This window comes from Telopea speciosissima, chromosome 11 (genome assembly GCF_018873765.1).
Source record: "Telopea speciosissima isolate NSW1024214 ecotype Mountain lineage chromosome 11, Tspe_v1, whole genome shotgun sequence".
In the NCBI taxonomy this organism is placed as follows: domain Eukaryota; kingdom Viridiplantae; phylum Streptophyta; class Magnoliopsida; order Proteales; family Proteaceae; genus Telopea; species Telopea speciosissima.
The window spans coordinates 224,754-251,575 of NC_057926.1; the positions used below are offsets into that span (position 1 = coordinate 224,754).

The 26,822-nt window shown below is 42.2% G+C and overlaps 1 protein-coding gene across 3 annotated transcripts in view; it reads left to right on the forward strand.

Annotated features, from left to right (window-relative positions):
- The window catches only part of LOC122645930, a 50,085-nt gene extending 24,310 nt beyond the window's left edge, over window positions 1-25,775 (forward strand). For 2 of the 3 annotated variants that reach the window (XM_043839343.1, XM_043839345.1), the window contains 2 exons: window positions 25,176-25,268; window positions 25,383-25,775. In XM_043839343.1, coding sequence (XP_043695278.1) covers window positions 25,176-25,268; window positions 25,383-25,542 — 253 coding nt within the window. In that variant the 3' untranslated portion in view covers window positions 25,543-25,775. The remainder of the gene's footprint in view (window positions 1-25,175; window positions 25,269-25,382) is intronic. The other variant, XM_043839344.1, reaches the window with a different exon arrangement.
- Window positions 25,776-26,822: the final 1,047 nt, after the last annotated feature.

Consider the following 26,822-nt stretch of genomic DNA (forward strand, 5'->3'; position numbering starts at 1 on the left):
TTTAATCTCAATCTCCTGCCCAAGAAACTTCTTCAACCAATTGATCTCATCACCATCGTTGCCAGTAACCACAATGTCATCCACATAGACTATAAGAACAGTGAGTTTTTTACCAGCCCTCTTTATAAAGAGAGTGTGATCAACATTACTCTGCTTACACCCCACAGAAATCATGGCATTGTGAAACCGACCAAACCATGCTCTAGGTGACTGCTTCAGCCCATAAAGTGCTCGCTTCAATTTGCACAGTTTACCTTGATTACTGTCACAAGAAAACCCTGGTGGAATATCCATGTACACCTCCTCACCAAGTTCTCAATTTAGGAAGGCACTCTTCACATCCAGCTGTTGTAGATCCCATCCAAGATTGACTGCACAAGATAGCAAAACATGAACTGTATTCAACTTTCAATCCCATATGTCTGAGTAAAGCCTCTTGTAACCAGATGTGCATTATATCGATCCACAGTGCCATCAACCTTCTGTTTGACCCATTTACATCCCACTGGTTTTTTCCCTGGAGGAAGATCTATAAGATCCCAAGTATTATTTTTTTTCAAGGCTCTCATTTCTTCCAACATAGCTGCCTTCCACTTTCCATTTGCATAAGCTTCCTGCCAATTTTTAGGAACAGAAATAGAAGAAAAAGAAGACAAATGCACGAAAAGACGGAGAAAGAGAACTATAAGAAACAAAGCGAGAAATGGGATGCAGGGTGTAAGTCCTAGTACCTTTGCGATGAGCAATAGGTAGTTCGGAAGGAAAAGTCTCACCAGGAGGAGGAGGATGAGGATCTGGATCCTGGGTCGGCAATTGGATAGGTATTGGTGCCACAGTGGATTGATGCTGCCCTCTTTTGAAGCACCTCTTTTCGTAGGTGATGACATTCGAGTTGTCAATTCTCTTCTAAAATTCACTGATGGTTCTCTGGACTGGAGTCAACTCCCTTGGACTAGGAACATGACCATCATTATTTTCTACAAGCTCCCCTTGTAAAGGAATCCCTGCGGAAGAAGGGGTAGTAGCCAAAGTAGGCTCCAAAGGAGGTTAGACAGCAGCCAAAATCGGGGTTGCAACCAAAATAGGCTCCAAAGTAGATGGGAGAGGAGGAACCTCAAGGGGAGGAAGCACAAACACATCTTCACTACAACCAGAATTCTCCCCCTGAAGATGTGGGGATGGATAATAGGAAAGATGTTCATGAAAAACGACATCCGTACTGACCAGAATACGACGGGAAGGGGGATGGTAACACTTATAACCTTTTTGAGTTGGAGAGTAACCCAAAAAAACACACCGCAACCCACGAGGGCCAAGTTTGTCATGAGATTTCTTGTCTCTGGCATAGCAAACACAACCAAATACCTTGGGAGGAACCACAAAGGTGGAATTCCTATGTAATAGTTCGGCCAGACTGCGGGAGTCAAGAACACGAGAAGGCAACCGATTAATAAGATAGGTTGCAGTGAGGATAGCATCCCCCCAATATTGGGAAGGAACATGGCGTGAAAACATCAACGCCCTGGCCACTTCCAACAAATGTCGGTTCTTCCTTTCAGCCACACCATTTTGGGCTGGGGTATCGACACAACTAGTCTGGTGAATAATCCCATTATCAGCGACGTACTTTTGAAATTGGTTTCCCTTATACTCGAAGCCATTATCACTTCTCAAAACCTTGAGAGTAGCCTAGAACTGAGTTTGGATCATTTTATGGAAATGCTGAAAACAGGAAAAAACTTGACTCTTGGTGTGCATAAGATAAATCCATGTATGCCTAGAATGACAATCAATAAAAGAAACAAACCAATGATGACCAGAAAGGGAAGTTTTACGACTAGGGCCCCAAACATCAGAATGCACCAATTGAAAAAGTGAAGAACTATTTGAAATCGAATAAGTAGAACGTGTCTGTTTGGCCAGAACACAAGCCTCACAAAAAAAATCGGTCTTATCACATGTTTTGACCAAAGTAGGAAATAAAGATGCTAATATTCCTAATGGAGGGTGTGTTAGAATCGTGGGTACGATCCGACGGAAGCGAATTGGAATCTTTGCAACCGATGGGATAAACCATTCAAAACTCAAAGCGAAACTTAGAGTTTCGATCGTTACCTGAAACTTCACAAGCGTAAAGCCTCTACGCGATCTTAGCCCTTTCGCAATGAGTCCCACGCACACTTACAACTTTGCATTCCCTTAAAATGCACGCTCCTCCCCAATCAATTTGGGTTTTTACCAAAACCCTAATCACAGACTGGTAGAGAAGAAAACTGGAGAAGATGGAAAACTTCAATAATATTATGAGACTCTGTGCCAGGGTTTTCACACCATATCTACATATAATGCAAAATCTTATTACTAAGTAATGGGGTAATTACTAAATTACCCCTGGGTTTTCCCAGTGGGAATTGGAATTCGATTCATAATCGAATTCCTTTTCTAACAATCTCCTCCATCCTAATATGAAATCTTTTCTCATTTAAGGATCCATCACGAAAAGAATTCATGATCCAAGCACTGTACATATGAGTTGAGCTTAAAGGAAAGGGGTAGGATCCCATTGGGATTCCACCTCGTATGCCATGTGTCTTAATTGAACTGTATTCTAAACACAGGGATAACCAACGCAAAGCTGCCAAGCAGATGTAACAATCAATACCCAAAGAAAGTAGTAAATACACGCATCAGTCCCCCACTGAGCAATATCGCATGGTTCAATATGGGGCATGTGTAAAATACTGTCAAATCCCCAATGAACCGTAATGCCATGTCAGAGATTCTATAACCTTGATTGGACAGAGAAAAGCATTTTCAAAAGGCTCGAGAAAATAGATAAACATTTTTGTATATATAATTATAAAAACATTCTCAAAACACGAGAAAATGTCACCGGATCCGGGTTTGCGCCCAATCTGTCATAGACTATCTCTCTCTTCGATATTCTCCCAAAAGAATGGGCAGTGGATTCCTTGTTGGGCATCTCTTTCGGCTACAACCAAACGCCATGAATCCAGCGCACCGATATACAGTCAGAGAGACATCAAACTTTGGTACACCAAAACGCATAGTGCGTAACTGCATCGATAAGGATCCCTCAGGTCCAGGGACTAATCGTGAACTACTTAAGAGAATTTCATTTGTCCTTTTCAACTGACAATATCACCACATGTGAAATTCTCGAATGATCTAGTTTAATGTACACACTGTATGTACACTCACACTTACGCCTTGGAATCAACATTCCTAAGAACACACAGTGTGACCACCATATAAGACAGGGTGTCCAATCTCGTCCCTAGTGGTGAACAATTTTAGGTAAACAAACCTATGGACAAACTGAGCTCAATATATGATCATGCCAATCAAAATAAATTAAACACTTTAATTTAAATAATCAACTTTGTACATCAAAGCCAATCACCCATAAACCTAATGCCCATGTTCTTAACATGTTTCTCAAATACAATAGGTGACAAACCCTTTGTCAAGGGATCAGAAATATTATTTGCAGAGTCAACCTTAGCAATGGCTATATCACCACGCTGTATGATCTCACGAATCAAGTGATACTTCTGCTCTACATGCTTGTTTCTCTGATGAGCTCTAGGTTCCTTTGCTTGTGCTGTAGCTCCCCTATTATCACATAACAATGCAATGGGACGCTCGACTAGCTCAGGAACCACCCCTATGTTGGTTAAGAATTTTTGAGCCAAACACCTTCTTTGGCTGCCTCACTAGCTGCCAGGTATTCAGCTTCAGTTTTGGAGTCGGCTGTTAACTTCTGTTTAGCACTTCTCCAAATTATGGCTCCACCACTCATCATAAAGACCATCATTGATGTAGACTTCCTATCATCTTTGTCAGTCTGGAAATCTGAGTCTGTATAACCCAAAACTAACAGTTGATTACAACCATAAACTAGGAAGTAATCCGTGGTCCTCCTTAGGTACTTGAGGATCCCTTTGACAGCAGTCCAATGCTCTTGCCCTGGATTGGATTGATAACGGCTCACAATCCCTACCACATGACAAATGTCTGGCCTGGTGCACAACATGGCATACATGAGACTCCCTACAGCAGAAACATAAGGGATTCTCTTCATAGCTTCAATATCCTCAACAGATTGAGGACACTGTGACTTAGAAAGACCGATTCCATGTTTGAGAGGAACATTTCCACTCTTGGAATCCTGCATGTTGAACCTATTCAGCACTTTGTCATTATAATTGGACTGTGATAAGCCTAACATCTTATTCTTGCGATCTCTCACAAGCTTTATCCCTAGGATGTAGCTGGCTTCACCTAGATCTTTCATTTAGAATGTCTTAGATAACCACATCTTTACAGATGAAAGAAGTCCCACATCATTCCTAATGAGCAATATATCATCCACATAGAAGACAAAAAAACACACGTCATTCCCATTGATTTTCTTGTAAACGTATGGCTCATCGATGTGTTGTTCAAACCCAAACTCTTTGACAATTTGATCAAAACGGATGTTCCAGCTCCTGGAAGCCTATTTTAGCCTATAAATGGACCTTAACAATCTGCACATCTTGTTTTCTTCTCCTAGGAAAGAAAAACCTTCTGGCTGATCCATGTATATGACCTCATCTAAATATCCATTAAGGAAAGCGGTCTGTACATCCATCTGCCATGTCTCATAATCATAGTATGCAACGATCGATAATAAAATCCAGATGGATTTAATCATCGCTACAGTTGAGAAGGTTTCATCGTAATCAATACCCTCTTTCTGAGTGTATCCCTTCACCACCAGTCTTGCTTTGAAATGTTCCACTTTTCCATCCACACGTCTCTTCTTCTTGAAGATCCACTTGCATCCAATGGGCTTTATGCCTTGAGGTGGATCCTCAAGAGTCCAGACGTGATTGGAGTTCATGGAGTCTAGTTCAGAGTGCATTGCTTCCAACCATTTTGCAGAATCAACATCCTTTAGAGCCTCAGAGTAAGTATAGGGATCTGTGTCTGAAGCATCAGACACCATGTGGAACTCTTCCACTTTTTGGTTTTCTTTAGTATGAAGATTCAAACGAGTTGGAGGCCTGATAGACCTCCCACTACGTCGAGGCTTTTGAGGTTGGTGTTCCTTGGTCATTAACTACTTCTTTAATGACTACTGGATCAGATTTACAAGAAATCATATCATCCTCTAGGAATGTCGCGTGTTTACTAACTATAACCTTCTGTCCAACAGAGTTATAAAAGTAATATCCAATCGTAGTTTTAGGGTATCCAAGAAAATAGCATCTATCGGCACGAGATTCAAACTTGTCTGTCTGCTGCTTACGTACATGTGCAATGCAGCCTCATACCCAAATATGTTGTAGACTGGGCTTGTGCCCATACCACAACTCGAAGGGTGTTTTGGGTACAAATTTTGTTGGTACTCTGTTCAATGTATAGATTGCAGTCTCCAAGGCGAAACCCCAAAACAATAAAGGTAATTTTTGAATAACTCAATATAGTAACTCAATATAGACCGGACCATATCCAATAGGGTTCGGTTTCATCTCTCTGAAACACCGTTTTGTTGAGGTGTTCCTGGGGCCGTCAATTGAGATAGAATCCCAGCATCTTTCAGATAGTCTTCGAACTCATCTAATAAGTACTCTCCTCTTCGATCTGATTTGAGGCACTTGACACACTTATCTAATTGCTTTCCAACCCCAGCTCGAAATTCTTTGAACTTTTCAAAGGTTTCCGATTTATGGTGCATTAAGTATATGTATCTACATTCATCAAAAAAAAAAAAGTATATGTATCTACGTATAGGTATACTCAAGTTTTAACAGTGTTGAGATAGAGAAGATGATGTTGTGCTTTGGGAAAAGTTCAAGACTGGAGGTGACCCCCTGAGCTTCCTCCATGTCCCTTTCCCCTCCGGCAGCATCTGTCGTTGCTTGTCCCCCTGCTTCTGCCACCCCGCCCTCCCCTCCACCCTCTGCACCTTCCATCTCCCCTCCCTCTAGCCCCGCCAGCCCAAACCTCGATCAGCAAAACCTCCCTTCAAATTCTTGGAGCTCCCTCTTCACCACCAAACCCTCTGCAACCACTGATAGACACTCCCTCCATTTTGTCCCCTCTTCCATCCTTGATGACTCCAAAGTTGGCTTATGTCCTAAGGGCTTGCTTGACGAAGAAATCTCCAAATGGCAGTGTTGCCTTGTGGGCCACTTCCTTGGCGCCCGCCCCCCCCTTTTATGTCGTCAAATCTTCTCTCCAGAAACAGTGCCGAGCCGCTGGTGCTGTCTTTACCTACCTGTTGTCCAACGGCACCTTCATTTTCAGGTTCTCTGATGAATCCAATAAAGCTCGAGCACTAGAGGGTGGTCCTTGGCAGATTGGCAAGAAACCGATCTTCCTTCGGCAATGGGATCATCGCTCCTCCCTCAGCAGAGTTGACTTAAAGTCCATCCCCATTTAGGTTAACCTTCCTGGTCTTCCCCTTCACTATTGGTGCCCCTCTGGTCTCAGCATTGTCGAATCGACCATTGGAACTCCCCTCTTCTCCGACGAACGCACCAAGAGAATGGATCGACTGTCGTTTGCTAGAGTCTATGTCGAAATCAACGTTGATGATCCTCCTCCTGATTTTGTCACCATCCAGGAAGAAGAAGGCCATTCCTTCTCTCAAAGAGTTCTCTACGAGTTGCTTCCCCACCATTGCTCTCATTGCAAGCTGTTTGGCCATCCCTCGAAGCAATGCACTCCAGGTCCTGATGGTTCCAAGTCTACCTCGACTCTTCCCCCGGTTGCTTCGGGTCCCTTGGTCGAGGAAGCTGCTTGTGTCAAAGTCCCTGTTGAAGAGGTTCCGGTTGATGAAGTCGATGCCGCTGCTATCACGGTTACCCTCCACGCCTCAGCTACTACTGTGACTGTTGGACAGCTAAAGGAGGCTTCCACAGCTGACCCTTTCAAATCGACAGAATCAGAAGGCTCTCTTGTCCTCTCCCGTGCCGGAAAAAGAAGAGAAATCACCACTGGAAAAGTCTTCAAGCTTCTGATGAGGTCTCGAACTCCAACGAGTTGTCCACTGCCCACCTAGCTTGCAGAGCCTCAGACGCTGGCCACAATAGGTTTGTAGTGCTTCAGACCCTCGAGCTTGGTGCTGGCTGTGACGTCGTTTTCTAGCCTGCTCCTCCTAAGCCATGGGCGAACCTTGATGCTGATTTGCATGCTCCCCTTGCAGATATGCCTGCAACCTCCTTTCCGCCATCACAAAATACCCTTTCCCCTTTTGATATCCCAAACCAACCCCCCCTCTGCTAACCCTTCCTGTCGCCCCTCTTCTAGCTCCCAATCTCCCCTGCCCTCGCTTTCTACGAGGTCACCCTTAATCAAAGCCCACCTTTCCCCCTTTTCACGTGTCCCCTCAGTGTTGGCCCCTCCTTTTTTTGTTCCATCCTACTCGAATGCTCCTTTTGGCGAGGAACCAACCACATACCCCGAACCAACCCTACCACCCACTCATCTCACCCATTTAACCGCTTTCAAACCCACTACTTCAAACCGGCCGAACCTTACTTAACCAGTTCCTGGACCCCTCCCCTCCCTCACTGTTTCCGCCAAGGTCCATCCCTCTTCCTCCTTAAATTTTCCTTCTCCCACCTCCCCTCTGGTTTGCTTTCCCCCCTTGAAAGAGTATCGCCTGTGGCCCCGTAGCGTCCCTCCGGGCTCTCGCATTAGTTCCTCCTCGGGTTGGTTGCCTCCTCCCCCCCCCCCCTTCGATTGTGATCCCTTGGACCATTTGGAACGTCTGTGGCCTTAATGCCCACAAAACAAGTTGAGATTCGTTCCCGCCTCAAATCTTCCAAATCCCCCCTTTGCTGCCTCCTTGAAACTAAGGTTCTTGAGCCCAATTCGTCTCGCATAGCCATTCTTTAGCCCCCTCTTGGTCCTTCCTCTCCAACTATTCCCACTCTCCTAGCGGCCGAATTTGGATTCTTTGGGATCCCTCCAAATTCCATATCTCGGTCTCCTCCTCCTCCTCCCAATTCCTTCACCTCAACATCTCTGACCACCTTGACAACCATTTCTTCTTTTTCACCATGGTTTACGCCTTCAATCGCCATCCTGATCAGCTCCCCCTTTGAGACGACATCCGCTCCCTTTCCTCTTCCGTGGGATCCTCTCCTTGGGGCATTGGAGGTGACTTCAATGTCGTCCGATATAGTTATAAAAAATTGGGTGGTTCCCCCATTGACCACCAAACTGTTGATGCCTTCAATTCTTGCCTCAAGGACTCTGGGCTTAACGACCTCAGATGGTCTGGTGCTGATCTTTCTTGGCACAATAGGTGCTCTGGCCCCAACAGAGTGGCTTGCAAGCTCGACCGAGTTCTCGTCAATGAACCCTGGCTCTCCTTCCTTCCATCCTCCTATGCCTTCTTTGACCTCCCTGGCCTTTCAGACCACTCCCCCATTTCTCTTTTTGTCCTCCCCTTCTTATCCTTTGGTCCCAAACCCTTCAAATTTTTTGACATGTGGACCTCCCACCAAGAGTTCCTCCCTATTGTTCAAGCCGCTTGGGACATTCCTGTCCAATCCTTTTCTCCCCTCCTCGCCTTCTCTAAAAAGCTCAAAAATGTCAAATTGGCCCTCATACCCTGGAACTCCTCCACTTTTGGAAACATCTCCTCTTGTCGTGACACCCTCTCCTCCATCTAATCCTGTCTCCAATCCGACCCTTTCAATTCCTCCCTCGCGGAGGAAGATAACCTTGCCGCCTTTGAGCTGTCCTCCTCGCTCTACCAAGAAGAAAGCTTCCTTAAACAAAAATCCCGTATCAAATGGCTTGAGCTTGGCGACTCGAACACCGCCTTCTTTCACCTTTCCCTTAAAGCCCGTTCCAACTCCAACTCTATCCTCTCTCTTACCTCCTCTGATGGCTCGGTTCTTTCCTCTATGGATTCCATCAAATCTGAAGCCGTGGCCTACTTCATTGGCATTTTTTGCCCCCCCCTCTTCCCCCCAAACCACAATTCCAGAGGACCTCATCAACAAATTCATGCCTACCCATCTTTTCAACTCCCTCCGCTCCATCCCCTCAGACTCCGAGATTTTCTCCGCTGTTCACTCCCATAAGGCTAGCAAAGCTCCTAGCCCTGATGGGTTCAGCATGGGTTTCTTCTCCGCTTGCTGGGACATCATTGGTGCCAAGCTAACCAATGCCATCAAGAGCTTCTTCTTCAACCCTCATTAGATCCAAAGCATCAATCATACCTTTCTTTGCCTTATCCCCAAGTCTTCTGGAGCCTCATCCATGGCTGACCTTAGACCCATCTCCCTCTGTAATCTCCTCTACCAGTTCATTGCTAAAATCCTTGCCAACCGCCTCCATCTTGTCATTGATTCCCTTGTTAGCACCAACCAGTCCACCTTCATCTCTGGTCGAAGCATCTCGGATAACATCATCCTTTGTCAGGAAATACTGCAAGGTTTCGAGCGCAAATCTCACTCTCCTTCTGCTCTTCTGAAAATTGATATCCACAAAGCTTTTGACTCCATCCGCTGAGATTTCATCTCCCAAGTCCTCCTCAAGATGTCCTTCGCTCCCATCTTTGTTAACTGGATCCAATTTTGCATCTCGACTCCCCACTTCTCTGTCCTTTTGAATGGCAGCCCTGCTGGTCACTTCCCTCCTCTGTTGGTATCCGCCAAGGTTGTCCCTTCTCCCCTTTCCTTTTTTGCCTCTCCCTTGAGGTGCTCTCTCGTAGTATCCTATCCAAAACTGACCTCCATCTCATCTCCCCCATCCCCAAGTGTAAGCCTACAAACTTGGCCCATCTTGCCTTCGCCGACTATCTCATGATCTTTTCCAAGGCAGATCCTCTGTCCATTAAGTCCATCATGTCCTCCCTTCACCTTTTTCAAGGCCTTTCTGGCCTCCGTATTAACCTCCTCAAGTCCCACATCTTCCTTGCTGGTGTGCCAGACACCTCCAAAGCTTCCCTCTCCTCCCTCACCGACTTTACCCTTGGCACCTTACCCATCCGATACCTTGGCCTCCCCCTTATCCCTGCTAGACTTTCAGCCCACCACTGCTCCCCCATTTTAGATCTCCTCTACAAGAGGTTGCAGCTATGGAAAGCCAAACTTCTCTCCTATGCAGGTTGCCTTGAGCTCATATGATCGGTGCTTTAATCTTGCTATATCTATTGGAGTGGTGTTTTTGGCCTCCCCAAGGTTACCATCAAGGCAGCAGAATCTATTATGTGTGCTTTCCTTTAAAAAAGTGTGGATTCAGCTAGATTCCTCCATCCCAAGAGTTGGTCTTCCCTTTGCCTTCCTTAATCTAAAGGAGGTCTTGGGCTTAGAAGGATAAAAGATGTCAACATTGCTGGATCTATCAAGCTTATCTGGAAGCTCCTCTCCAACAAATCCAGCATCTGGTCTTCTTGGGTGTATGTTGGGCCTCTCCGTAGAGACTCCATTTGGACTGTTAGCTCAGTGGCAGACTCCTCCTGGGTTTGGCATAGAATTCTTCAAGTAAGGCATATAGCCATAGAAACCATCTCTTGCAGGATTGATGATGGTATGTCTACCTCTCTTTGGCTGGACAAATGGCACCCTTCAGGTGTCCTCTCTTCCCTTGTCAGTCCCCGAGACATCTACTCCTCCGGGTTGGACAGATCTTCCTTAGTTGCCTCCATCATCAGTAGAGGCTCTTGGCCCCCTCCTCTCTCCCCCCCCTCCCCTTGTTGACCTTTGGAGCTCCATCCCCCTTATCCCCCCTGGCCACCGAGGTAGAGGTGACACCATCTTGTGGCTCCCTTCCCCCTCCGGCAGATTCTGTTCCCACTCCGCTTGGGATATGGTTAGGCATAGAGGGACCCCTGTCCTTGGCACAAAGTAGTCTGGTTCAAAGGGCACATCCCTCGCCACAGCCTCACCGCTTGGCGTGCCCTCGCAAACTGTCTTCCCACTCAAGCATTCCTCATTCATCGTCACATGCAGGTCTCCCCTAGCTGCTGCCTTTTTTGGAATGGGCTAGAAGATGCAGATCACCTGTTCTTCTCTTGCGCCTTTGCTTCTTCCATTTGGACCTGTGTTCTTCGCCATTGTTGGCCAGGTCGCCGAAGTCCCCTTTCTCTTACCAGGGAATGGGTTTGGATTGATATGACGTTCGGAGGCAACTCGATTTGTGATTCGGTTGGCAAGATTGCCTTCTGTGCCGCTTTCTCTCACATTTGGATGGACCATAACCTTAGAAGATGGACGTCCAACTCCCGCTCTTTCGACAAGATTTGGAGTGCCATCTTTTTTTATGTTTCATCTAAAGCTAGTTCCCTTCCCCTCGCTAATGTAATGGATACCCTAAGGAACAGGCTCATTATTGTCTCCTGGGGTCTTCCTCATTCCATTTTGCACCCTAGCTAGCTTTTAGCTTCGGTTTGTTTGCCCTTGGGCTTGTATATTCCTTCTCCTTTCTTTGTAATTTAAATTTTCATTCATCCAAAAAAAAAAGTATATGTATCCATATCGAAAGTAATCATCAGTGAAGGTTACGAAATACTCATAGCCATACCTCGCTTGAACGTTGATGGGTCACATACATCTGAATGTATCAATTCTAACAAATCTTTAGCCCGCTTGCCCTTATTGGAGAAGGGCTTCTTGGTCATTTTTCCTTGCAGGCATGATTCACAGGTTGGATAAGGCTCTACCTTTAGACTATCTAAAGGACCGTCGTTTACCAATCTGTTTATCGTGTCTACTCCAATATGACCTAATCTCAAGTGCCAAAGATAAGTTGAATTGTCTTGGGCTGATTTTCTTTTAGTAGTAATATTGGAAATTTCATTTACATTAAGAACCGGTTTCAAGAGATATAATCCGTTATCAAGGAAGCCAGTAGTAACATATGAACCATTCAACCGAATAGATAACTTAGTTCCAAACTGAAAAGTATATCCATCCAAAACTAGCTTCGAAACAGAAACAATATTCCTCATAAAACTGGGAACATAAAACAATCTCTTAAAACCAAAAAAGTATTATCAAAACGTAAATAAAAATCTCCAATGGCCTCTGCAATGGCCTCCCCGGTACCCATTCTGAGACGAACCTCGTCTTTACTCATCCTTCTTGTCAGCTTGAACCCCTGCAACATATTGCAAATGTAAGTAGTAGAACCAGAGTCCACCAACCAAGTGTTAAATGGTTCTTCTGACAAATTAGACTCATAAAGGATAAAAGTTTCAGAAATACCTTCTTCCAACTTATTTTTCAAAGATGCCAGGAAAGCACGATAGTTCCTCTTCCAATGTCCCTCCTTTTTGCAATAAAAGCAAGGTCCCTTTTCAGTTTTCTTGCTCTTCTAAATTCCCTTGGATTCTACCTTAGGGATCTTACCCTTGATGGTCTTCTTCTTCTTCTTACCCTTGGGCTTAGAAGAAAAAGGCTTTTATTCTATTGTTAAGACCTCCGCTTGCTTTTCTTTAATGTTGCCTCAACTTCTTGCAACATATTGCCTAGCTCGGGTAGTTCTACGGAGATTTTATTCATGTTAAAATTGATAATAAAAGACCCGTAGATATCCCGAGAAAGAGAGTCGAGTATAACATCAATCTTAAATTCCAACTGATGGGTTGTTCCTAAGGTCTCCACTTCCTGGAATAAATTCCTCAACTTCATGAAATCACTGGAGTCCCCATGGTCAACTTTGTACTGTGGATAAGCAAGACTAGCTGATGGTGAGCATGTCTGTTCTGCCTACCGTACAACTCTTTCAGCTCCTCCAGCATATCCTTTGCCAAGGAAAGATCCTTGACAGAATCATCGATGGTCTTATCAATAGAATTCAAAATAAGAAGCTTGGCCTTAGAATTATTCTGCCAGAACAACTCATAGGCTTTTACAAGTTCAGGGTTCTTGTCTTCTAGGTATTCAAGCTCATCTTGCTCTAGGAGAGACATCAGACCTTCTGCGGTTAGGAGCAACTTAATGTTCCTCCTCCAGTCAACATAGTTTGCACCAGTTAAAGTGTGGTCTTTGATAAGGTTAGCATCGTTGATTTGGGAAGACATTGTAGCAAATGTACACGATGTATAAAACAACAAATTAGCATGATCTAAAATCATTGAAAGTAAGGGGCATTATCAACGGTCATTCATACCTTAAACTTCCCTCCAAGCTTTGGGGTGTGCATTGGAACAAATCAACCCTTATGCACTTGACTTAGCCTATCAGAGTTCATCACATACATGTTGGTTGAGTGGACTATTCTATCCGTCACGTTGCTTCCAATGATTTTTGGCCACCTGAGTGTCATGTCCATTCCTATCGGCTAACACACACTCAAGTCAAGTGCATACCCCTTGTCTCGGAGTGAATCATGGCATCGTGGGTTTAATGCCCACTATCGCAGTGCATCCCCCACTGACCATATCCTCTACCTATCACATAGGAGATGAATGTAGACCATCTCATTAAACTACTGAAGCATTATCCTATCAGCATCTGCAAGAGTAGGTCAATAGGATTTCTACATCCACCGACTAAGGGAGACCATGGGAATCCCACCAGTTAGGGTTTCTCATATCATACTTGCTTTAAATAGAGGAAAAATGAAAACGCATACAATCATCACCATAATATGGTCATCCATCCTGCCATTCATCACATGAAAACAAAAGGAACTAGTGGTTATGGGATTACATCTACAATCAACATGAGTTCGAATCCAATGCGAATTCACTTTGACTGTACGATGGGTGGGAGTAATCATAGCCTCAAATGTCACTCCCACTTGGCATTATTAATGTGATAATGCAAATGCAAATGCAATTAAATTACATCCTCCATAACTATTATAGGGAAAAAATCAAAAGGCCTTGAACTCTTAAGAAAGCAATCACATCCTCCAATTTTCTCTCGATCAGCACCATCGAACAGGCATTGATCCACGATCACGATCAAATAAAATTAAAAGCTAATCCTATTTATTACATTCTCTTTAAATAAATAAAACTCAGGAAACCAGCCCACCAATTGAACTACCTGAGGGGAATTACAACCTTTACATAAAGAGAGGAGGAGGAGAGAGAAAGAAAGGAGAAAAAAAAACATCACCACATGCATGCCATGCCATTCACATAATGCATTTCATGATTATAATTTTTAAATCCTATAACCATAGTCATCATATTGTACTTGATCCTTTCAATTTAATTCCAATTTATGTGAAAAATAATAAAAACACATTATCTCATACTAACTCTTAGTATTGCATGACATCTCATGTCAAAAAGTCCATGTACATCCAATGTACATCCAAAAATAAAATCATGTCCAATTTAAAATACCATATGAGTCCATATACATAAACATCTTTAAATATTAGGGCTCATATCAATCATGGAGAATGTGAGTGAAGAGAAGGTATCCCTTTACCCATCTTCTTCCTGCAAACCTTTTTTTTTTTTTTTTGAATTAATGCTGCCACAATAGAGGTAGCAACAGAAGAAGACGGGCACATACAGCCTCATTAACACACGTCCAACAACGTGCACGCTAAAGGGAGAGAGGCAGAGGGCCACTAAGGCTGCTGCCATAGCCACAAGAGCAAGGATTGCAGCCAGAGGCTGCGCAAGCTTTTAAGCCTGCGGCCAGAATTGAAACTGAACGAACAATACATCAATAAAGTCAAGATTACTTTATTTATTTATTTATTTTAAATATGATTGCTTTACTTTAAGGGGTCATGATTGCTTTACTTTAGGGGGTCATTATTGATTTTTTTCATGACATATATAAAAAAAAAATCATGATACCTTCAAAACGTAACAGATTGGCAGTCCATATCTCATATTGGGATAAAAATCTGGAAACTGTTTCTTACATGGAAACAATCTTACTAATCAGAATAGATTTCTCCTAAGATCGATCTTGTTGTACGTGAACTATAATGACCAGCAATTTCTTCCCTTTATGTGCGCACCATCCCCGCAAGTCCAAGGGCCGTGTATGTCGAGCATGTGCGGCCAAAGATTGCGCGGTGATGGTTCGTCGGCTGAAGCTGAATTTTTTTTTTTATTAATCAGAATAAGAATACCGAAAAGATCACATACAATACGGTACAAAAAATTGAAGGCTTTCCCATACGGAAGCGAGGCTCTGATGCCACTGTTAGAATCGTGGGTATGATCTGGCGGAAGCAAATTGGAATCGTTACAACCGATGGGATAAACCATTCAAAACTCAAAGCAAAACTTAGAGTTTCTATCGTTTCCTGAAACTTCACAAGCGCAAAGCCTCCACACGATCTTAGCCCTTTCACAATGAGTTCTACGCACACATACAGCTTTGCGTTCCCTTGAATGCAAGCTCCTCTACGATCAATTTGGGTTTTTACCAAAACCCTAATAAAAAACTGGTAGAGAAGAAATCTGGAGAAGATGGAAAACCTCAATAATATTATGAGAGTCTGTGCCAAGGTTTTCACACCATATCTATATATAATGCGAAACCCTATTACTAAGTAATGGGGTAATTACCAAATTACCCCTAGGTTTTCCTAGTGGGAATCGGAATCCGATTCATAATCGAATTCCTTTTCCAACAAGGTGACCTAATCTAGAGTGCCACTGGTAAATTTCAGAAGAGACTAAGGAGTTCTGATGTGGAGATTGTAACGGGGGTGGAGTGAGACGACCATCATCAAGCAGGTACAAGCCACCATGCACTTTACCTAATCCAATCGTCTTCCCAGAGGCTAGATCCTGAAACACATAATGGGAAGGAAAAACAGTCACTTTACAATTAAGATCACGAGTAAGACTACTAATGGAAAGAAGGTTAGTAGTAAAATTAGGAATATGCAAAACCGAAGACAAAGTAAGGGAGGAAGTGCAGTTGATGGTTCCGTTTTCACATATGGAGGAAAGGGAACCATCAACTACTTTGACCTTGTCTTTCCCAGAAGTGGGAGAATACCGATGGAACAGGCTAGAGGAACCGGTCATGTGATCCGTAGCCCCAGAATCTATGATCTAAGGATGGGAAGTTACAGAAGCATAATGACCACCAAATGGAATACCTGACCGGGCAAAGTGTGAGCCTGAAGGAGCAGAAGAGGTGGCAGGAGCTGATGTAGTAGAGGTAGCAACAGCGGAAGACCTTAGCAGTCGTAGGAAAGACTGTAGATCATCCTAGGATAGGCCAGTGTTAGTAGCTGGGGCTGTAGGAACAGATTTAGAGTGATTTGCCTTATTTTGTGTCTTCTTCTTGGCAACCCGTTTAGCCTCAAAGTCAGCTGGTTTCCCGTGAAGCTTCCAACACTTCTCTTTGGTGTGGTAAGGCTTGTGACAATGCTCACAAGTAACACTCCCTGTAGTAGAATCACCAAGAGAAACATGTCTGCCAGGTGCAGGGGTAGCCTGGGCAGCAGACTGGAGGGCTGATCTGTCAGTAACAGGAGGGTAGAGAGCATAGCAGCTCGATGGTTCTCTTCAGAGGAGACCAAAGCATAGTATTGTTCAAGTGTGGGAAAAGGGTAATGACCCAATACTTGAACACGAATCTGGTCATACTCCATGTTCAAACCAGCCAAAAACTATACACCCTGGTTTTGTCCAGATGCTTCTTATATGCAGTGATATTAGCAGCTGTAGTGGGATGGTAATCAGAAAATTGGTCCAGTTGCTGCCAAAGACTGCGCAAAGTAGCATAGTATTTGGAGACAGATAACTCCCCCTGAGTAGTATTATTGGTCTTCTTCCGGAGTTCATACACTTGTGCATCATTACCGAGCTGTCCATATGTCTCCTTGTAAGAAGACCAAATCTGATGGGTTGTATCACGGAGAAGGAAACCATTGGCAAGGTCTGATTGCATTGAGCCAATCAAATAGGACATAAGTATACCATTGTTGGAGATCCATCTGGTCAAGAGAGTGCCAGGGGCAGTTGGCATGGTGATAGTACCATCAATATGGCCAGTAAGCTAACGGCCAGCAATAGCAAAGTATGCCGAACGAGACCAGATCAAAGAATTGCTCCCATCCAGTTTGATAGGATTAGGGAGGAGATCACGGTTGTCATTCCTACCAAGCCCATCAGCAGCAGAGGTGCTAGTAGAGACTTCAGAGTCACCCATAATGCAGCCAAAAAACCCAAATCGCAGAGGAGGGCTGTGGTGATAAGAAACCCAAGAAATCCTTCAAATTAAGGGCTGAAAATTGGAGGAGAATCCCCTTTCAATGTGAGAATATGTGTCTCCAAAAATCAGCAGCAGCAAACAAGTGTAGCCCCTAGATCGATTTTTTCAGGGTTTTGAAAAAAACCCTGTTTTGCTGAGAAGATGGGATATCTCAGGTGCTGTTCGGGCAATTTTGATACCTTTGAAGGCCCCAATTTCCCTAAAAGCACCCAACAAATGGGAAAGGACTTCCATATTGTTAACAAAAAACTAATTACTAAGATTTGGGACTTCATGCCAAATATAAATGTATAAGAACTTTTCTTTGCATTTACCTTGAGGAAGATGAGGAAAATGTAAGGTTGGATCTGCCAGTGCTAGTGCTGCTACAAAGACCCGACAATCATTCGCGGAGCCCTCCCAACCACTATACACAAAGGCGAAGTTCATGCACACATAACATTCTATGTTTCTTCTTTTCTTCCTCTATAAGGTATTTGTTTGGATTGAGGTACTAAGGCATCAATATGAGTGCCATCGATAGCACCAATACAAGCCATAAGAGACCAAATAAAAAACATAGGACCAACAAAAAGCTATTGGCCTATTGCTACTATATAATAATTTTCATTCAACATGATCTTACCTTGAGAAATGGATACTTTTTGGGACTATCAGCAATCCCCGGGACGATATAAGCAAATGATGGAGGTCTTTTGTTTACTTCTTCCAGCTTAAGGAAAGCCTTCAGACTCTATTAAAGTGTTTACCAATGTCACTAAATCCCTCGTTATGACCAAGTACAGTTATGAACATTGCTAACTGCTCGTCAAGTCTAACATTCTGATTATCTTTCAACCACCCCCAGTCTTGCATTAGCATATAGAGGTTGAAGAAGACATGTTGTTCCGTCTTGTACTTTTCAAAGCACCTATCTACATGACCATATAATCATGTACCCGTTCTGGGCCTGTCAATGCGGTATCATGAATAGGCTCTCTAGTGAATAGTGACTCTAGTGCATGTAGAAGTAAAGTCATACACATTGCTATATCTTCTTCAAATTCTTGCCTATTAATCTGATCCATGCTTGCACTAGAAATACGAATGCTATAATCCATTCCTAAAATCTCGTTAAAATTATACTCAATCAAGATTGTATGAGAAGCTAATTTAAAAACTTTTATATATAATCATATATTATCCATCAAAAGTATTAGGTCAACACAAACAGTTATGCATACAGTTCTTGAGAGAAAATACCAAAGTCATCCAGACAAAAAGAAAAAACTAAAATCATCCAAATTTAATTTCGTCCAACACATCCAAATTGTGCCAATACAGTCAACCACATAAATCCATCAGTCAAGCATTCTAAGAAGTATGTTCTTGCGGTGTGAGAGGCACAGAATGAATGCCTCTCTCCATTGCGAGTCTAGACATTCGTCGTGTAACTGCCTCGGTATACAATTCCTCATCTTTGTCATTGACTCTCTCGAGCACTTCTAAGGCCGTAGTAATGCCATATTGCAGTTCAACAGCTTGGGTTGATGTGCAAGAAATACTAGCATCCCTCTCCAACCTTGATCTACTGATGTCTTGAATGGGCTTGCATGCCAGTGAGAAATCAGAGCCTTTGCTCCTTTTTCTCTTTGTATTAGGTGTCTTTTCATGCCTGTGGGTTGGAGCTAATGTGGGGGTAACTTCAGGTTGACTGTCTCCCAACGGCTTGACTCTCTCAGCATCACTAGACTCTCCGCAAGACTCATTAATATCCTCCATGTCATTTGACGTATTTGTTGACAAAGCATTGTATTGACTCATTCCTCCATCACTGATTGCATAAGTATCCCCAAATATCATGCACAGTTCTGGCCACTGTGGAAGACCATACTTCTTGAACTCTAGCCATTTAGGCTATGCCTGACATACATAAACATCCACAATCAATAAAATATGATCATATTACGCTGCTCTTTCCCCCTTCAACACAATTATCTAACAAAATATTAGCTTACCTATATGTGTGTAGCTCATACAGATTCATCATCAACTGTATAAGTTCGGGTTAGATTGTTCCAACCAAAGCCAGTTGTCTCCAACAACTTTTTAAAATTACAGTAGTCCTGCCTCAGTTTATTCATCTTGTTCCTCAACTGTCCTATATTATAAGAGTCACCAGTTTTCTCTTTGAACTCATTCATATTGTTCTTCACCCCGCTTTATTAGAAATAATGGTAATTCTTTTGCCCTTCCTAACCTTGTTCAGCGTTATCATAACAAAAAGGTAAACAGTGGCTTAGCTCCACTTCGCATTCTCATTCACTCCTTGAGAATTGACCCTTTTTTTACTATTCCACCCAAAAAAAAAAAAATTCATGAAATAGGAACACTAGACAGAGTTCAGTGACCTAACAATATTCATAACATCCCTCTACTTGCAATCATTTGTACTAGAAGAAACACATGAAGTCTTCTTCCTCTCTAATTCAATTTGTATCAAACTTTCATAATCCATGAGAAAACATGAAGGAAAGGAATTCAAGTACAGAGCTACATGCATGCATTCTCATTAACACCTTGTGAACTGGCCATTTTTTCACTATATTTAACCTCAAAAAAAAATAAGTTCATGTACTGTTTCACAACCTAACACAAAAAGATACCAAACAATACAATATTGACATTAGTACTGTTTTGGCTTTTACATGCAAATGAATGTATGCTTTATTCATCCAAGAATAGATAAAGGAAGTCAACAACAATAATAATCATCAAATACTCCAACATAAACGATCAAAGGTGTAGTTCTTGTAACGTCTTGAACCCAGGCCAGGTTCAAGGCACTGCTCTCTCGAGCATCAACCCAGAAGGTCACAATTAAACATGCTAAAATAGTAACGAAAATCCCAGTATCGCATATAACACAGCGGAAGCATACAAGTTAATTTACATTAAAAGAGTTAATTGCACACTGGTGGCAAGTATTTACATTAATGTATACTCAAAAATTTGTTTCCAACATCAAAATATTACTTTACAACATCACCAAATGTCCTTTAGGCCCTCAGGCTCTAACTCTAATCATACTCTGGAGCTGTGCAAGCCTCCTCTCCTATCTTCTCATCTGAACAATATCAACATATAAAGGGATGAGCTAAAAGCCCAGTGAGGTGAACATGTTACTATACATGCAAGTGTACATGTGAATAATAAACAAAATATATGCATAATTAATAAATATAAGCTTTCATTTCTTTTCTTTTAGATCCAGTTCAGCCTTCATCATCATATATACTTCGATCCTCACCCTAGCCGGTTGTTGAAGCGCCGGGGAGAACCGAGTTCCCAATTCAGCAAGATAGTACCATTCTATACCCTACTCCGTTCAACAGCAATTCCAGTTCTTCCTCCATATTCTTCCAATTAGTTATTTCTTTCAATTTCTTCTTTCTCATTGATCCAGCATTGCTTTCCTTCATATCTCAATTTCTCTTCAGCACTCTATGATTCAGGAACTTAATTCATAATTCCCAGTCTTCAAATTAGTATTTCAGCAGCTCACTTTTTAGTACATCAGTATTCTGTTCAGCTGAACTCAAGATCATGAATTGCTCCTCAATTTCACTCAATTCTATATTTACAGGAACTCTATATCTCTACCCCAACTCACTTTCATCAATCTGAAAACCCAATTCTTCAATAGGATATAATGCTCAACCTTTGCCCATTCTCAATTTCTTCTATCAAATTCTTGAACCCAATTGCAACCTTCTTTCACCAACTTCAACTTGTAATTCTCTTCAAACAACAGTGCTGCAACATCTCAAGAACTCAATTCCTCCTTTGAATTCACATATACTTGTTAAGTCCTTGCTGCTGTGTAATATCTCTCTTGCAGTCTCAGGTCCAACTTCCAGCTATCCTTTTCAGACTTTGATTCCTTCCAAATCTCCTATGGTTCAGCAACTCCAGATCATAATTCTCTTATTTAATTTCATGAGTTCACTGCAGTTCCTTCCCAAATCTCATTCTTCTTACTGTCTTCTTCTTTTCTTCTTTTCTTTCAATCATCAGAACTCCAGCTTCCTCTACTTCCTTCTTCTTCTTCAACTCAGCAGTCTCCATTCCAGTTTCCATCGTCTCCTCTTCTTTTTCTTCTTCTTTCTTCCTTTTCTTCTCTAAGTCCAGAATGACTCTACAACAGAACCGATTCTGGATTGAGCTCAAGAGTAGGAATAGTCAATCTTTTTTCTAATTCTAATTTAGCTTATGTATAAATATCCTAATTACTCACTCATTAGTACTATTATAATTTAATCCAAATAGCTTAATGAGAGCTGAGTACTAATTATGTCATAACCCACATAATATAGTCAAATCATCACAAGTCCCTAATTACTTCGCGTAAGAGACACTTCAACAGAATTTGCTAGATGGTTAATTCCTATCATGACACTACAATCCCCACTTAAAGATAATGCTGCCACCTAATTTCTTCCCTGCACCATGTGACAGTCCACCTCATGCTTCAGCCACCACATGCTTTCTCTAAGCATGTTGTGGCAGTCCTATTCATGCCACCACCTCCTTCTCCTTGTGGCTGCTACATATCAGCCACCTCCTCCTCTTAACCATGTGGCTGCTCCTCTTGAATCTCCTTAACTCTATCAAACCATGGCTATCCAGTCACCAAACCAAACCAAATCACCTCCTACTTGACTATTCGCACCTACTTCACTATTCACTTGGTGTATAACACAATTATAAAATCCTATAATACGTAAAACTTATGTCAAATCATAAAATAATATGTCCTACACTGACATACTATAAATATCACTTTTCACAATAAAAATATATATTAAATAACAGTAACACCCACCTTCTCAATGCAAATATTATTAAAATATTCTCACAAAAACATTAAAATAATTGTGGACATCTAAAATAATAGCATAATATTCATGACATGCATGCGGAGTGTTACAGTTCTGTCACAAAATTAGCTTTTACAGTGCAAATGAATTTGTGATTTATTATCTGTACTAAACGCAGTAACATCTAAAATTCATAACCATAAAGTAAACTAGTGCTTCAGTATGAATCACTATAAAATATTTAACAGTACATGCATCTGATTTACAAAACAACGAAGGCCACAGAATATCCAAAAGCATACAACCTCGTTTCACCCTTTCCTTTCATTGAGCTTTGACAAAGCAACTCAAATCACAAGCAAAGCCACAGCTCTGTTAACTCTGAATTAGAGATTCAACACTGAATTCAACTACATAACCGAATATGTATACAAGCAGTTCATAGAGATCCCATTGTATAATATTAAGCAAATTGAGACCAAGGAAGTCAAAAAATCACAAGCAAAGCCGCAGCTCTGTTAATTCTGAATTAGAGATTCAACATTGAATTCAACTGCATAACCGAATATGTATACAAGCAGTTCATAGAGATCCCACTGTATAAGATTAAGCAAGTTTGAACAACTGAAAATCACAACCAAAGCTGATGCCATGCCATCGATTCTGAGGAGGGCATGCTACCCATCGATTCAGGGAGGAGGGCAATCAAAAGCTAATGCCTTGATGAGGATCTCCATAATACACTCTCCGGAAAAAGCGAAAAAAAAAAGAGGGAAACCAGATATAGATTTGGGGTTTTCAAGAGAGAAATGGAGATTTTAGGCCAACGAAAAAGGAATTGGAAGATGGTAATAGAAAAAATGTACCTGATATTTGAGAAGAGGGAAACCAAAACTTGATTTTTGGATAAGCTACCTTTGATCCACTGAAGAATGGCAAGAACAAGAAGTAATTTTGATCCAACGATGCTTGACTGGAAATTTGGACCCTAATGAGAAATAGAGAGGGAGCAGCGCATACCAAAGAAGTTTGCGACCCAAAAGCAATGGCCAGAGCTATGATTCTTTGCCGGAAGTAGCATTCCTTCTTTGATCGACTATTCGACTGTGATGAAGGAGCTCAGAAAATTATTTCAACAGAGGAGTTCGAAAAGCACACATACAGTGGATCTTGAGAAGGAGTTCCTCGAAGGGTTGAGGGTAAGAGCCAATAGCAGTGGCCAGAGATGCGATTCTTCTCGAGAAGGTTGCGTTCCTTCTTCTTCGACCGAGTGTGAGGAAGGAGTTCAGAGGATTTGGGGTCTGCAGAGGAGTTCGAAGAGCGCATAGTGAGGTCTTCATATGAGAGTCGTGACTTGTGAAGTCCGTCAATCGTAAATGCGCACAAATGTGTTTTGGCAATTGTGTGATTTTTTTTTTGTACAAGTTTTTTATGATTCTCAAATGGGCCTTAGATCTGTTTTTTTCTTCACCCGGTTTGTATTATTACAGCCCCAAAAAAAACAGAAAAACAGACTGGGTGACATACAAGATCTGTTCCATTTCTATTCCAAAAAAACTACAAAAACACTAGAAACATATTTTTTGAACGTTGCCATACAGACCCATGTTCACTAAGGCGCTATTGAGGCCTGCATTATTAGTGATTGTTCCAAACTGGTATGTACTTCAGTTTGAGGGGGAGTGGTAAAGGTTACTACCGTGAGGGGAGTGTCCCTATCATAGAGTGTGTTAAGTTGTAGAGTTGTAGTTTCCCTTTATGTTGCTTTTAGTTATTTACTTTGATTGTAATTGAACTTAGACTCTTAGTGGGTTTCCTACTAAGAATAAAAAAGGTGTACCCAGTGCATGAGGCTCCCGCCACTGCGGGGTCTGTGGAGGGCCATGATGTACGCAGCCTTACCCCCGCTTCATGGAGAGGCTGTTTCTCAATTCGAACCCGCGACCACTAGGTCACAATGGAGCAACCTTTCCTACTAAGAGTGCATTACTTAAATATAATATAATATAAGTGGTAAGCCTAGACCACAATAGAGACATTCTGAGTCCTATTATGGTCTAGGATCCTTCTTTTCTTCTTCTCTCGTTTCTTCTCTCTTTCCCCCTCCTTCCTTTTCTCTTTCTCTTTGTAAGGACTGTTTATTGATTTCTCTGCTGCTACAATGTGCATTTGTTAATTGGGGGTATTAAAATCCTATGCGGGTAGGCTTGAATGCATCAGAGCGGTCCTCCAATCATCCTACACGTACTGGTGTGGTATCTTTGGCATCCCCAAAGCCACTAACAGAGCCATGGAGAACCTATTCTGTGCCTTCCTCTGGAAAGGGAAAGAAGCCTCCAAATTTCTGCATCCAATCAGTTGGAAATCCATTTGCCTTCCTAAGGCTGAAGGGGGCTTAGGCATTCGCCCCATGCGGGATTCCAATACTGCGGGAATCCTGAAGCTTATCTGGAAAATCTCCTCTAGGCATGACTCCATCTGGGTTAACTGGGTCTATTCCCATCTCCTCAAAAATGACTCCATCTGGACTGTCCCCATCCACTCTGACTCCTCCTGGGTCTGGCGAAAGATTCTTCTCCTTCGCTCTCTTGCCCTTAGAGCCACCTCCACGGTCGTTGTTGATGGATCTCTGACCTCTCTTTGGCTCGACCCCTGGCACCCCCTTGGAAATGTCTTTGGTCCTAGAGCAATCTACTCCTCTGGCATTCCCAAATCTGCCCCCCTATCCTCCATCATCTCTCTTGGCTCTTGCCTTCCTCCCTTCCTCTCCCCCCATCCCTATCTTCTCTGTTATGAAAATGCTACAAATCTCCATTCATGTAACATTGTAGTCTAAGGGCGCATATGTATTTTTATTACTACCTGAAGACACTTTTCATCCATATTGCATGCTCCTTTTTGGGTTGAAATCTGACCAGTGAGATAGGTGGGCTCTATTGTAATATGGCCCTCCCAATATCTTAAGCATACAATGTTGCAACTCAAGAACTTCCTAAGTTCCAATTTAGTATGGCAAAACCAACTGTCTAAGCTTAATGAGGTAAAAAAAACCTTCATGTTTAATTGAAGTCATTCTAGGAAGTATACTTTCCTGTGCTGTGCTGAACTTGAGGATTCTACTTTGTAGGTTGGCTATCATGGCTTCAGAAAGATTGTTGATTCTGCAGCCACATAATTGGGCCCTCCGGAGAGACCATGGCATGCTTTTGTATTACGACAGGTAAATACTTGTTTTCGCTAATTGCAGGACTCTTATGTCCAATTGTACCTTTGTTCATACATAGAGGGTGATTTTCAAGCCCTAATTTGTAGTTTAAATGGTGGCATGATACAGGAAGTATGGAGAGGCAGTCCAAGAGCTTAGCATCTGCATGGCCTTTGCACCTATAGAGGAAGCTGAAGTTCTGGAGCCATTTGTTGAGAAATTGCATTTATTGCGGCTAGAGTCATCATGGAAGTCCTTGGGGCATACTGGCCGACTGGCAATTCCTTGACATCCTTGTATAAAACCTGCTCTTAATTTTTTTTGGTTTTATTTTATTGCAAAAGTATCTCTGGACAAGGCATGCCTAGAGACTTTTCTGGATGATCATGACTAACTTTGCCATGAAGAAAGGTTATTTGCAAATTCTGATGGTTGGATTTGTAGAGAATGGTTTGGATTGGTCACGTGTAAAATTTCAGGCCCAAATTCACTGATTTACCCTCCCTTGTAATGAGATGTCTTCTTGTATATGTTCATGCATACCCTTCATGGTCCACACATGACTGTTTATTGGTGGTCTTTAAATTTTGGGTAAACTGTATACAGGGTGCCTAATGTTTTGAGAAAGTATGCCTGAGATACATCACTTTTCAAAAACTGTGTTGAGATACCTTATGTTTGATTGGGTTATATATTTTCAAATATTCAATTTTGCTCAAAGACATCTGATACACTTTCTTCCAAGTTGAGGCTGGAGAAGTATATTAGAAGGGATCAAGGTGCTGAACGGAGGCTTATGTTGGCATATTGGAGATGGGCATCAAATGTCAATCGATGGGTACCTTCCATTAAAGGCTATAAGGTACTTACACAACGCCCTGATTTTTGTCCCTTTCATATGATGAGTGATCTTATTGACCAAGAGAATATGAAGTGGAATATGGATCTGATAAACAGTTTATTTAGTCCTTCATATGTGGTTAATGTATTACAAATCCAACTTTCCTTATTTCCTAACCCCGATAAGCTTGAATGGATGGCTTTAAAGAATGGGTGTTTTTCTGTGAAAAGTACTTATCACATGCTCTCTTTACACAAAAAAGTGATGGTAGGGTCTTGGCTGCATCCACTTCTTGCACTCACTCTTGGACAAATATTTTATCTGATGTTTGGAAGAAAATTTGGTATTCAAGAACTTTACCGAAGATTCAGCGTTTTTTGTGGAGATCTTGTGCTTCTGGTGTTACCACAGCTGATTCCTTGCGGCATTGAAATGTCCAAGTTGATAGTGGGTGCCATCATTGTGGTAATGTGGAGACAATCTCTCATATTCTACTTGGATGTCCTTTTGCACGGGCAATATAGTTTGAAAGTTCGTTGGGGCATGTTTTGTCATCAGATGATCCCTCTTTGTCCCAATGGATTCAAGCCTGGGATTCTATAGCATCTCCGGATAAGGTGACCAAATAGGATATGGTTTCTCATTGTACCTTCATATGTTAGATGTTATGGAAAGCCTGTAATGATGTTGTCTTTGGGCAGCGTAGATGGACTCCTCAAGAAGTTATC